At 30.8% G+C, this 12372-nt stretch overlaps 4 protein-coding genes across 13 annotated transcripts; 2 read left to right on the top strand and 2 right to left on the bottom strand.

Moving 5' to 3' along the window:
- Positions 1-37: 37 nt before the first annotated feature.
- Cyt-b5 (Cytochrome b5) lies at positions 38-3029 on the bottom strand. Of its 5 annotated transcripts, none has more exons than XM_076617139.1 (5): positions 2893-3029; positions 1594-1741; positions 1373-1501; positions 1218-1276; positions 38-846 (listed from the first exon to the last, which is right to left on the bottom strand). In XM_076617139.1, exons 2-5 carry the CDS (start codon positions 1729-1731, stop codon positions 756-758), a joined length of 417 nt encoding a protein of 138 aa, XP_076473254.1. In that variant the 5' UTR covers positions 1732-1741; positions 2893-3029; the 3' UTR covers positions 38-755. The 5 variants fall into 5 exon arrangements, with proteins under 5 accessions (XP_076473254.1, XP_033184263.1, XP_033184262.1 ...); XM_033328372.2 differs by lacking the exon at positions 2893-3029 and adding an exon at positions 2382-2510; XM_033328371.2 differs by lacking the exon at positions 2893-3029 and adding an exon at positions 1844-1971.
- LOC117153873 (torsin-1A) lies at positions 2506-4600 on the top strand. 2 transcript variants are annotated; one of them, XM_033328364.2, is made up of 4 exons: positions 2658-2844; positions 2929-3194; positions 3270-3357; positions 3475-4600. In XM_033328364.2, the coding sequence occupies exons 1-4, from the start codon at positions 2658-2660 to the stop codon at positions 3864-3866; spliced, it is 933 nt and encodes a 310-aa protein (XP_033184255.1). In that variant the 3' UTR covers positions 3867-4600. The 2 variants fall into 2 exon arrangements, with proteins under 2 accessions (XP_033184254.1, XP_033184255.1); XM_033328363.2 differs by having other exon boundaries at positions 2506-2844; positions 3270-4600.
- On the bottom strand, positions 3856-8780 carry Vav (Vav guanine nucleotide exchange factor). 2 transcript variants are annotated; one of them, XM_033328349.2, is made up of 9 exons: positions 8466-8780; positions 7760-8280; positions 7613-7681; positions 7314-7440; positions 6263-6625; positions 5868-6188; positions 5396-5800; positions 5051-5322; positions 3856-4979 (listed from the first exon to the last, which is right to left on the bottom strand). In XM_033328349.2, the coding sequence occupies exons 2-9, from the start codon at positions 8167-8169 to the stop codon at positions 4622-4624; spliced, it is 2325 nt and encodes a 774-aa protein (XP_033184240.1). In that variant the 5' UTR covers positions 8170-8280; positions 8466-8780; the 3' UTR covers positions 3856-4621. The 2 variants fall into 2 exon arrangements, with proteins under 2 accessions (XP_033184240.1, XP_033184239.1); XM_033328348.2 differs by lacking the exon at positions 7314-7440 and adding an exon at positions 6798-6987.
- Positions 8781-9012: 232 nt separating this feature from the next.
- Positions 9013-12064, top strand: DNaseII (deoxyribonuclease II). 4 transcript variants are annotated; one of them, XM_076617135.1, is made up of 9 exons: positions 9013-9115; positions 9226-9479; positions 9833-9867; positions 10260-10384; positions 10557-10734; positions 10858-11350; positions 11434-11536; positions 11599-11755; positions 11819-12064. In XM_076617135.1, the coding sequence occupies exons 3-9, from the start codon at positions 9859-9861 to the stop codon at positions 11924-11926; spliced, it is 1173 nt and encodes a 390-aa protein (XP_076473250.1). In that variant the 5' UTR covers positions 9013-9115; positions 9226-9479; positions 9833-9858; the 3' UTR covers positions 11927-12064. The 4 variants fall into 4 exon arrangements, with proteins under 4 accessions (XP_076473250.1, XP_076473252.1, XP_076473251.1 ...); XM_076617137.1 differs by lacking the exon at positions 11819-12064 and having other exon boundaries at positions 11434-11540; positions 11617-11746; XM_076617136.1 differs by lacking the exon at positions 9833-9867 and having other exon boundaries at positions 9016-9115.
- The last annotated feature ends 308 nt before the right edge of the window (positions 12065-12372 follow it).

The raw sequence follows: 12372 nt of genomic DNA, 5'->3' as shown, positions 1-12372 counted from the left end.
AGACCATATTTGCGTTTTAACAAATTATAGTAAGTAATTATAGTATAAAAGTCATGCTTTTATTATATTCAAGCGATTTTAATAAGATATATATATATTTGTGAGATAATGGATTATTAAATTATTAAATACAATATTGGAAATATAATAGAACATATTTTATAATATATATAATTTTACAATAGAAAACTTAACAATTTCATTCTCATAATATTACAAAATATTGCATTGTTGATTATACATGTAAACTAATTTTAAATATGTTTTTGACAAATGCAACTTTAAGAATTCTTCTAAATATTGTTTAAATATATTTTTTAAATAATTCTTAATTTGCTCATATATTCTTTAACTAAGTGTAAATATCTTTATATATACAATCAGAATGGTAATTGCAATCAATGTGTTCTTAAAATATTGATCTGAAGCCAACTCTTGTTCCTTTGTTTCACAGGAACTTCTGTACCAGTATGTAAATAAAATTATTTTATTTTTGTACTTGCAGTTAATATAATTCGTATTATTACATGTATATGAAACGCGCGCGCGCGTGTTTATATATATTTTAGCTTAAATATAACAAATGAATTTTTGTTTTATAAATGTTTTTATGCTAGGCCAGTTTGTGTGTGCAATTTCATGTCATAAAACAAGACTGTAGTTATGTGCAATATACATAGTACTCTTTGATTAGTTATTTATAACATTCGTTTATGTATAATACAAATTACAAAAAGATAAATATCAGGAATGATTCAGTGTGCTTTAATAAAGTAACGATAGACAAGAGTCGCCAGTACCCCAAGAGCAATTGGAATCAGCCACGATCGCCAAGAACCACTGCAACTGGCAATGATCACATCACGATGCTGCACTGACTATTTACATATCACAAATTTTGAATTCTCATAATTTTATGAGTTTGAACAGCACAATTACATATGATACAATCATATGGTGACTATATATCAAAATAAAAGATATTGCTATAAGTATAATTTTATAATATACTCAGATCTTTAATTGTGCTATCCAATCGATATAAATGACGATGACCGATAATAAATACAACACCAATATAGAAAAGATGTTAATAATAAAATTGTGTACCTGTAATACTTTGGTTAGTAATATATATATATATATATATATATATATATATATATATATATATATATATCTATGTATAATACTAACTAATATATAAAAAAATATACCTTGAATTATCTACATCAGACACATCAGTTACATCACTGCTTCCCTTTGTTCTTTCCTCCTAAAATTAACAATTTGTTAGTCCTTAATTATTGTTATTGGTAGAAAAGGTAGAAATTGGTAAGAGAGACATAAAATTATTAAACCTTATACATACTTCTACTAATTCTCCAATTTTGAATATCTCCATTAATTCTCTTGCATCACTTGAATGACCAATATCTTCAAAGGCTTCTGTACAATCTTGACCACCTTGTTCCAAAAGAACTTCTTCTCCACCAGGATGCTTGAATTTAAAATATAAAATAAATATTTTTATATGCAGTTCTATTAAAAAATGTCAATTATAAAAGAAATACATATAAAGTATATAATTACACTTATAAATTGAGTCACATTGTAAACTTTATTGTGAATAATAAACCACAGATCTTTACTATCATTATGCTTAGCGACTTCTTCCCGCGTGTAAAATTTGGTATAAGCGGTATCAACAGTGCTATTTTCGGACGCCATATTTTTTCTTCTGCAGTGGACAATATTTTAAAGTAAATATATAAGTATTATATAAATATTACTGAAAAGAATGAATAAAATATTGAAATGTGGTAAATGATGTATTATTTACAGTTCTCAATACGCTAAGCTCTGTTTAAAAAATACAAATCACGCAAAAATTTTATTCCGCGGCTTATACGTTAGCTACGACTGTAGCTACAGTCTGAATTCTATGAATCAGTTAGTGAGTGATTCGTATACTCATAATAGTAATATTGACCCTATTGACCGCTGAAGAGATCTGTAAAATTATTTATTTTTTCAAGGTTATCAGGGTTATCTAGGTTATTTCTTTTTTTTATTGTTCCTATTTAATTTTAAATAACGTATTAGAAACTATAAATATTACTTTTACAATATAAGGATACGTGCTTTTATGTAAATTGGGTATTTAACAAATGTTAGATACTATATAATATTATTTACAAAATTTTAACATTCATAGCTTATTGTAATAACAAATTTTATCCTATAAGTTAACAGTATTTATCGATGTAGTAATATAAACAATTATATTTAGGTATAAAACGTAAATTGATTTAATTCTATTTAAATATTTATATGGTTATCTTTTATATCAGTTCTTAATTAATAACCCAAAACCTCACACTTTGAAGTTGAACCAATAGGAAATCACCGATTTCAGTTATGTAAGTATCTAAACTAATGATTATAGGTTACAGCTACACCATAAAGCATTTTTTAGAATGCTAGTGTTTATATTGAATGCAGTTCTGTTGATGGAATACGAACGAATATTTTTATGTAAATTGATATTATGATAAATAATTCTTGATATTTTATTTTAGCGTTGGCAAGTGATGTTTAAATTTTACGGAATACGATTAATTTTAACTATACAATTAATTAAATAATAATATAAGATGAATTTTGCCGGCACTTTGCCTGTATTTATTGTTATTAATTTATTAACTGTTTGTGTGAAATGTGAATTTTCGGCTATGTCAGTGTTATCATCTGGGTTCAATAAAGTCAGTAAAATAATACAAAATGTAGAATGCAATTTTGTAGAATGTTGTACGACCGAATATATTTCTTCTGACATTGACAGTATGTATATTAAGTAGGATAAAGGTTTTGAAGGTTATGTGTACGTACATAATCAGATTAACTGGATATATGTGATGCTTTTAGAATTAGATGATATTCTTAATAAAGAGCTTTTTGGACAAGAAATTGCTCATCGTGTAATAATAAATGCCTTATATGGACATCTGACTTCATCTAATCCTCCCAAAGCTTTGACTATGAGTTTTCATGGTCCACCAGGAACTGGCAAAACTTACATAAGTCAATTGATTGCTAAGGTTCTTTATAAAAATGGGGACCAAAGCAAATTTTATCATTTTTTTAATGGTCGTAATGACTTTCCTCTTCAGGAAAAAGTAAATGAATATAAGGTATATTTCAACTATTATTAAACGGTTACTTTTCAATTTTAAATTGAATATGATATACTATTTTATATTACACAGGAAGAATTATATACAATTATTATTAATAGTTTACAAAAATGTGAAAGATCAATGTTTGTATTTGATGAAGTGGATAAAATGCCAGAAGGTTTACTAAATGTTCTTGTACCATTTTTGGATTACAATGCATGGGTTAAATCATGGAGACTTGCAAACATTTCTATAAATACAAGGAAAGCAATTTACATATTTTTATCCAATACAGGTAGTTCGCGTATTACTCAGCGTTTATTAACACTTTGGGGGGAAGGCAAACAGAGGAGAACAACTAAGCTTCAAGATTTTGAAAATTTAATAAGTATTGGAGCATTCAATGAAAAGGGTGGTTTCTATCATAGTGATACAATAGACTCTAGTGTAATAGACCATTATGTGCCATTTTTACCGCTTGAAGAAGTACATGTGAAAAAGTGTTTAGAAAAGGCTTTTTTAAACAGAGGAGTACATCCTACTAATGATATGATAGAAGAAGGATTATCATATGTGGTCTTTGGACCTCCTCCACATAATATTTATGCAACTAAAGGCTGTAAAAGACTAGAACAAAAAGTGGCTGCTATTGTATATGCTAATAAAAAGACTAAAATAGAATTTTAGATATATGTATATAAGTATTACCTCTTTTTTATGTTAACATTTCCATAAGATCTAAATTTTATTGATTATTCTTATTGGCACAATCAGAAAAGTTGTGTAACAATTAAAAAAATAGTACAATTAATTTGTTACAATAATCACGTTGCGATTATTTATATATTTATGTATATGTATGCTTATATTTAAGAAATAGCTAAAATTTTTATCATTAACAGTACAGAATTACAGTATATACAATTGAGTCTTGGCAATTGACTTTAAAATATAGTCATAAAGGAGAAAGCTGTCCAGAAGTGTAAACATTTGGCGAAGTGTTCTTCTTTTGTATGATTCTAATATACAAGAATAGATAGACAACTTTAATCTTTATGACTTCTTGAAACTTTATTCGTACTGTCATATTATACCGAAAAATAATTATAATTCTTTTGATCTATACAAGTAGCTAAATATATATTTCTTTTTATGCGCTCGGTTCCCGTTTACGAACATGTACTTTCTATTTATATGATTGTGATACAGCACAACCTCAAGTAAAGAGAACAAAATAAATTGTATTTTTATAATGATACTAATGTGTGAAGATAAATTTTTCTATGTTTTATATAATGTAAAAATGCGTTATATCAGTTTATTTTTTCTTTTTGTTCTCCATTGAGGCATGTTTTAATAAAATATTATGATTGCACGATGTAAAACATTTTTTATCGTCGTGCTATCACATGAAGGGAATATCTAAGTAGTATAATTTATGGCTATTCTTCTTCAACATATTCCTTTGGAAAAAATCCTACCTGATCTCCAATTTTTCCCTTCCACCAACCTTTAGCATCACCTTCCTTGCTCAATACTACAACTCTGCAACCCCGCCGTAGGCTGAGCTGATTCCGTTCTCCTCCGCGAAAATCAAATAATGCTTTAGCCAAGACACGTCTATACGGCCATAACAAGCGTTGATCTAACTTTTCAAAATTTTCTGATAACGATGCTCGCTCATAATATTCAACAAGTTCAACTACGCTTTTGAAGAAACGAGATTCACTGAGATAATATACATCAGCACCATCAACATCACGTTTAAATACCCTTATATGTTTTACCGCTCCGTCTGCCCTATAACATTAGATTAATATTTTTAAAAAGATTGACACTTATGTAAGGTAATATGTACGTGAAGCTCATACTTGATACTAAGAGCATAATTGGTTTCGTGTTTCAAACGTGGTTGTCCGGCAGGCCGTACTCGCAGCATATAGGTACCATCTTCACGAGGTTCTAATTTATTTGATGCTGTGTCACGTCCCATTTCTCCTACAAACCATAATTTCACCGAGAGAGCGCGTTCACATGGTAGAGGTGGTGGAGGCGGAGGTGGGGGAGGCACTGGCATACACCGACCCGAATGTGCAATACATTGTTTGTGTACAGCGTAGCGGCAGACCTCACATCGATAGCCCTATTTCGAATGAACAATTTATTAGAAAACCTATGTTACAATATTTAATAACTTTCAATTAATAAAGTTTTACCTGAAAAATTCGACCCTTTAGAAATTTGCCACATCGCTGACAACTACGTGGAGTGTCAAATGTTGTAAGTTTAAATTTATGATTTGTATTGCGACACGCGGCAGGATTAACATTATCCATTGCATCTTGCAATGCCTTGATCCACATTTGCTTTTGTTCTTCCGTTCTTGCATACAAAGTGTATGCAGTATATTCTTGTTTATGGACCAACAACCATTGATAGGACCATCGAGAATCTCTGCCAAGGGTTCGTCTTCCTGTATGATCTTCTAATCGATAATCATCGAGACGTAAGGTTTCACGATAGCAATATTGCTCTCCTCTACCTGCTTTACAAATCAATACTACTTGTTCGAAAATAAATGCGTAACGAGCTTTTACCCGTTGGTCACCGTGAGCTTTTACCTAGAATATGATTGTAACGTTTTGTTGACATTTAGAATTTCGTACATTATTATTACGAAATTATTACCTTAAGCTCTCCGTCCCTAAGTAATCGTCCAAAATCCTTTAATTGTGCATCTTCTGGAACATCCCAATCGATTATCGATGCCTGAATATCTCTTATAATGTCCAATGTATCTGAGTCACGTTTTACTTCATTAATATATTGTGCTATATCAACCATTACTTCTCTAGCTTTCCCAAGCTGACGCCTATCTTCCAGCCAATCACAAGGAGTTTCTTCTACTAGTTTATCGAGTAATAGGTGATATTTCAATACTCTTTGCATCGGGACAGATAAAATATCTCGCAACTTGAATTTGCCATTATTTGCTTCTTGTTGACATCTCTGCAATTACCACTTTCATTAAGAACAAGACACATAGGATATCATATATTAAAGATAAATGTTTTAAGACATACAATAACTTCTTGATTAACTAATTCATAACGCGCACATGCTTCTTGCAACGTGTTTTGAGCAAGAGTAAGGTTTGCGCAGTAATCGCCGTAAATAAGGAATTTTTCTCGCCAATCGAGAAAAACCTGTGCTAACGCAGCGCCAGTTCTTGCTTTCCGAAGTTGACTATGAAAGCCGGCATGGATTTCTGCAAGTTCCTTTATGCCAAAAAAAATACGTGCACAATCTTCAGGTCGTAGTAGCGAGGAAAGAGGTCTAGCGAAATGTTTAAGTAAACTGTTAAGGACATCCGAATAATTTCGTTCCGTTTCAACAAGTTCTTGAATTACATAATCCCTTTTTTCACCTCCAGAGATTGCACCATCCTGTTTCACAAAGATCGATAGAAAGTTCTTTTTTATAGGAACAATGTGGGATATAGAATAGTATAAAACATAACAAAATCAATTATTAATGTTATGATTTACAATTTTAAAATGCCACTGAGATGAATTTTTGATGATCGCATACATGTAAGGAACACAAATATTTAACGACCTGTACAACAGATGGAGGAGGTGGCAAATGTAGACTACAAAGGTCCTGGTAGATTTCTTCACTTTGAGCATGGCTGCAGTATGCTCCATATCCATCTTCCTCCCCGACTGGATCTTCATTGTCGCCTCCTCCACCTGTCTCATCGCCTTCTCGCCTTCTAAATCTTCTGCGACGACCTTCGTCTTCACGGCTTTAGCATAAAAATATGAACAGCCATGCACTATTCATGCATGAAAAAAATAAAATTTCTTGCGAACTTAAACTATTTGTAGCAACTCGTTACTAATACTAAATATAGTTAGCACATCAATTTTCAGAGCAAATGCAGAATAAAGTTCAGAATAGTGCCAGTATCACTGTAATGAGATAATTTTGCCGTAGACATTTGTACGTGTAAATAATATTTATTTATACATCAAATAAGCAAATGCTTGACTGTCTTCTCTTATAATGGAATACAGTGATGTTTGGTACTTTTATTGCAAAACAAACATTTAAGTTGCAAACGACAGATACCTTCTCTGTGGAAGGCCAGTCGTGTTGAGAATTACTCGAGAAACAGAGTAATTCCTGATATACTTGGGATTCATCTACATCCATACTCTTAGGTTTCATGGTAAATGTCCCCACTCCTGTTGTGGGACTAAACCCATTGACATAAGTTATAAATAATATAGATACTTTTTGATATATCAATTTTTATGATAATTCTATAAACTTTCTATCTTTAAGCAAAATATATTGTTTGTGTATTTTAGTTGTAAATATATTTATAAATCAAGGAATTTCATTGACAAGTTTGAATGCATGCTTACCCTGCACCAGCACTTTGCAAATCCTTATAAATATCTTCTTGCGATCTACCATGACCTATAGAAAAGCCTCTGTAACAAATATTTATTGGCATAAAAAAATAATATAATTTATGCATAGAAGAGATTATGTAATAATAAATTACTTACGGTATACCCTTACGTCTCAAACGAGGGCAATTTGATAAAGCTGATAAGGTACGTAATACACGAAGGAAATCGGATAGATCAAATAACATAGAAGGTTCAAAAAGTTCCGAATCGGATAAGCCAAATGTAGTTGAACATGCCGATAGAAATACTTTTATATTTCTTAAGCACAAAAATTGTGCCATTTGTGGTTTTTGATTTACATCTTTCATGTCTATACAACCGGGATCCACTGTATTTAAAAGATTACATAGCAACACCCCATCTCTTAGGGTATATGCTAAGTCAACAGCAGTAGCCTCTGGCCAATTTGCTTTATGATCTGCTCTCAAAGCTCCGCATCTTGTTAACCATTTAACACATTCATGCCAACCACTTCCATTATCTGGACCGCTTTCTATTCGGCTCATTTTCTTTTGGTTTTTAATACAAAATATTAAAAATTTATGATTCGGATTCTTTCAATCTATAGTGCATTAGGCCATAAAGACTTTATTAATGTATTTTCTTATGCTGGGAAACTGTAAAAATATAAAAATATGGTTAAAGATAACAGTTTATATGGATATAACTTAACAAATGAAAAGAAAAAAAATATCATATCTAAGAGTGCAATTTTAATAGATAAAACTCTCAGTATTATATTAGGATAAAAGACATTATGGATCATATGTTATTGAAGTAATTAGTACTTTTGAAAATATACCTCCATCCGACGAAGAATTTATAAACTGTTTCTTCGTTCTTCTGTCAGTGTTAAGAACATTCTGTAACTAGTTCTATAAAGGAATTCATTATTGTGTTCCTTGTCGGTTCTTAAAAGATATCTCAACGGAATCTGCAGTGCCGCTCAAAATGGTTTATTGGCAGTGTCATTGTTAAGAAAGCATTTGGCGGAATTGTAACTTTAATATACGGTTATTACTTCACACAATGTGCCTTGTTTTCTCATTATAGTATTATGACGTTCGGCTCGCTGCAACTTATGATCGCCATATTGCTACTTCACTGCAGTCGATCATATTATTTTCGTTGCAATGTTTGTTTTATGTATCCAACCATAGGTGGAGTTAAGTGTTTGTGTAAAGTGTAAGTAAACGTTATATTCCGAATTGTGAAAATCTCGTCATTTCGAATTGTTAAAGTTGGTGAATTTTTATAAAATGCAATTACTTATTTACTAAAATGTAATACCTTTTTACATTTGTTTGTAAAAATATCATAAATGTAATATATTCAAAATTAATTAAAACTGAATTATAAATTATCGTTCTGGCACACATAGTATATATAAGAAACTTGGACACATTATTTAACAAAGAAGTTATAAAAATTGTAATATGTTACTTTACGATGGTAATGTGGGCTGTTTAAATAATCGAATTATTTTAAATAATCGATACATATTATCATATACTAATTTTATACATATGCATAAGTACAATAATAACAAACATTTATTTTAGGAATCGTATTCATTGTTATAAATGTAATGAATATATCGTTTGAGAAAGAAAGTTCTGACCAATGATCCAATAGGATAAACAAACTTCGGTGACATAAAATGATGTCTCATTCATCGTTCTTGACATATTCTTATATATATAGTTGCTTCCAATGCTTGTGCAGTGTGTCGAGTCGTCGATGTAATGACAACACGTCTTCGCTTGAAAGCTGTTGAGTGATATTGTACTGTACTTAAACAAAACGGCAGATCACGGTAAATATATCTAATAAATCATTCATCATGTATAATATGTCTAACATAATGTGTATTATGTGTATATATATAATGTGTATAATGTATTAATGTGTATATATATACATAATGTGAATCATTGTATATTTTATTTATCACCATAATAATCATAAATATTATATGTTTTATTAAGAAAAAGAGAAAGAAAAGAACATAGGAAAAGAATGAAGATTTAAAATATTTTAATTTTGTCAATGTACTTGAACAATATTGTACGTTGTTATCATAGCATATATTTTACTATGACTTTGTTTCACGAGTAAAACCTTCAACATGTTTCATGCCGTGCTATTTTCGTACAACTTTCCATTTAGGTCGCGTGCATGAAATACCATTTACAATGAAACAAGTAAGTTTACTGAAACAGTTTACATAAAAAAATACATAGACTACTTTTCATGTAGAAAATTATTAAACTAATCTCTTTTTTTTATACCTTTTGGGGATTATTATATACTTATTGGGGATTATATATTTTCATATAAATAGATATAAATCCGAATGGTGTTTTATTCATACTGCTGTGTGATAATTATCATATTTATGTAGTATTTGTCATTGATATTCGTAATGTTATAATACTTGTGCTACGTATTAACGTAGCTACTTATCCTGAAAATATTAACTGACCTGAATCAAAAGTGTATGAAATGCTACATTATCTTTCTTTTTCTCGAATTAAATTTTAAAGAGAATCGTTTAGACATTGTTTTATTTCTGTAATTATTTGTTTTATTCCAGCACAAGATCGAGAACATGAAATTTATATTTTACGCAACTACGTTAGTAATCGCGAGTAACGTTATATGTGGCGCCCGATACAATAAATTACAATGTAAAGATGAAAAAGATGTAGCGGTGGATTGGTAAATATCTAATTGTATCCTTATCTTTTGCAAAGCGCTTTATTCTCGAATCACTTTCCGCGTAATTAGTTTTACATAAATTACTGCATCCGAGTAGTGATAAGGATATCGTACGAAGATGATAGTCAGAAACCGATTTAGATGTAAACTGAAAATAATGCTATCATTTTAGGTACGTGCTTTATAAGTTACCAAAAGTTCAAACAAGTAGTAATCCCCTGATTAGAGAAGGAATTGCTTATTTGTACATAACGAATGCAACTATTGAAACTGGTTGGCAAGTGTCTTCTAGGCCCATCGGTTCGAACAATTCCATCCCTGGAATTACATTAGCGCCGCTTTACAATCAGGTAAGCATTTAGCAAACATTAATTAACGACCTTAATTACGTTCTCATCTCATGATAACAGCAATTATGACGAATTACTAAAAAAAAAAAAAAAAAAAAGTGCACACTATGATGTTTTTATTAGGGTAACGAGAATGAAAGCATATGGAGTTTATATAACGATAGTCCACCAAATTCTTCTTATGTCTGGAGCTTTGGTCACACAAAGGGTGTAGTGATGGCAAATAGTGACCAAGGCTTCTGGTTAATTCACAGCGTTCCAAATTTCCCTCCAGTTCCTAAAAGTGGTATGCAAACTCGACGGTTAAAAAGGGAAAATATCACTGCCGATGGCAAATACAGTTATCCGGTGAGTGGAACGTATTACGGACAAAGTTTTTTATGTATTTCCCTTGGCAGTGATCAGTTCGATATTATTGGAGAACAATTAATGTACAACGAAATAGCAGTGTATGCAAAAAATATTCCTGATATACTTGGTAAACAGTACCCGATATTGAAAAATGCGATCAATCAGAAACATATCAAAACTCCTCCCTACAATCATAAAGCTGTAATAAAATCTCTAAGAATGATTGAATTCATTTCGTTTGCTAAGGATGGAAGATGGGGTAAAGGTAAGTAAAAATTATGCTCGTTAAATTACATTTCACTATCTTAGAAGATATATTTATACTATATAACTTTAAATTCTGTTCAGATTTATACGGAGATTTTGTAGCGCCACAATTGCAATCAGATTTATATGTTCAGTCATGGTTGAATGGTCGAGGCAAGTTACCCTCAATTTGTACCCGTAGAAAGTAGGTAGTATCGTCTTTTAATCTTTGTTTCGTCATTCTCTATCATTCTTCTTTGTTACAAGAATTCGTCAATTATTCAGAATCTACAATGTTAAAAGCTTTGAATTCGACGTAGCGAATGTGAATTTTGCCAGTAGTCAGGACCATTCAAAATGGGCTATTACAAACACCAAAAAGTCCGCTAATCGCTGGGTTTGCATTGGTGATATCAATAGAGCCGTAAGTATATTTTTCTTAGAAACGTTTACAATTATATAACGTTGAAGATATTTCTTTGTTTAGAATACACAGTATTCTCGAGGCGGTGGAATCGTATGTTTCAAAGAGGCTCGTTTGTGGACTGATTATCGTAATATTATAAATGACGTAGAGCCTTGTAATCATACGTAAAGACTTTAGCAAGATACAATGCGTTCATTTGCCACTTTTTACATTGAAAATTACATACCTTTAAAACATTAACAGTGGTAACGTTAACGTTAAATAAACAAATAAAATAAATAAATATAAATAAAATTTATACGATAACTTGAGAGTTTCAAGGATATTTTATACGAACGAGTCTATAAAAGAAGAAAAACGGGTATTACTTTAAAAGCATGAATCATTGGTATATATACACGTGTACATATAGATAGAAGATTCTGAAATAACGATGTTTTAATCGATTTTACATTATGTCCGTAACGGATATTTCGTCGATATACATCGTAAAGTTGTGCGACAACAGTGCGAGGATACAAAGTAATAACCGTCATATTAACTGCAGTTTACTTGCAAGTGTATAAAGAAGAGGTCTCGGTGGCTCTCTATTACTGTGGAATAAGGACGAACGA

Source organism: Bombus vancouverensis, chromosome 3 (genome assembly GCF_051014615.1).
Source record: "Bombus vancouverensis nearcticus chromosome 3, iyBomVanc1_principal, whole genome shotgun sequence".
Lineage (NCBI taxonomy): Eukaryota > Metazoa > Arthropoda > Insecta > Hymenoptera > Apidae > Bombus > Bombus vancouverensis.
Note: the sequence above shows the minus strand (reverse complement) of the source record. Positions and strands in the feature narration are given on the sequence as shown.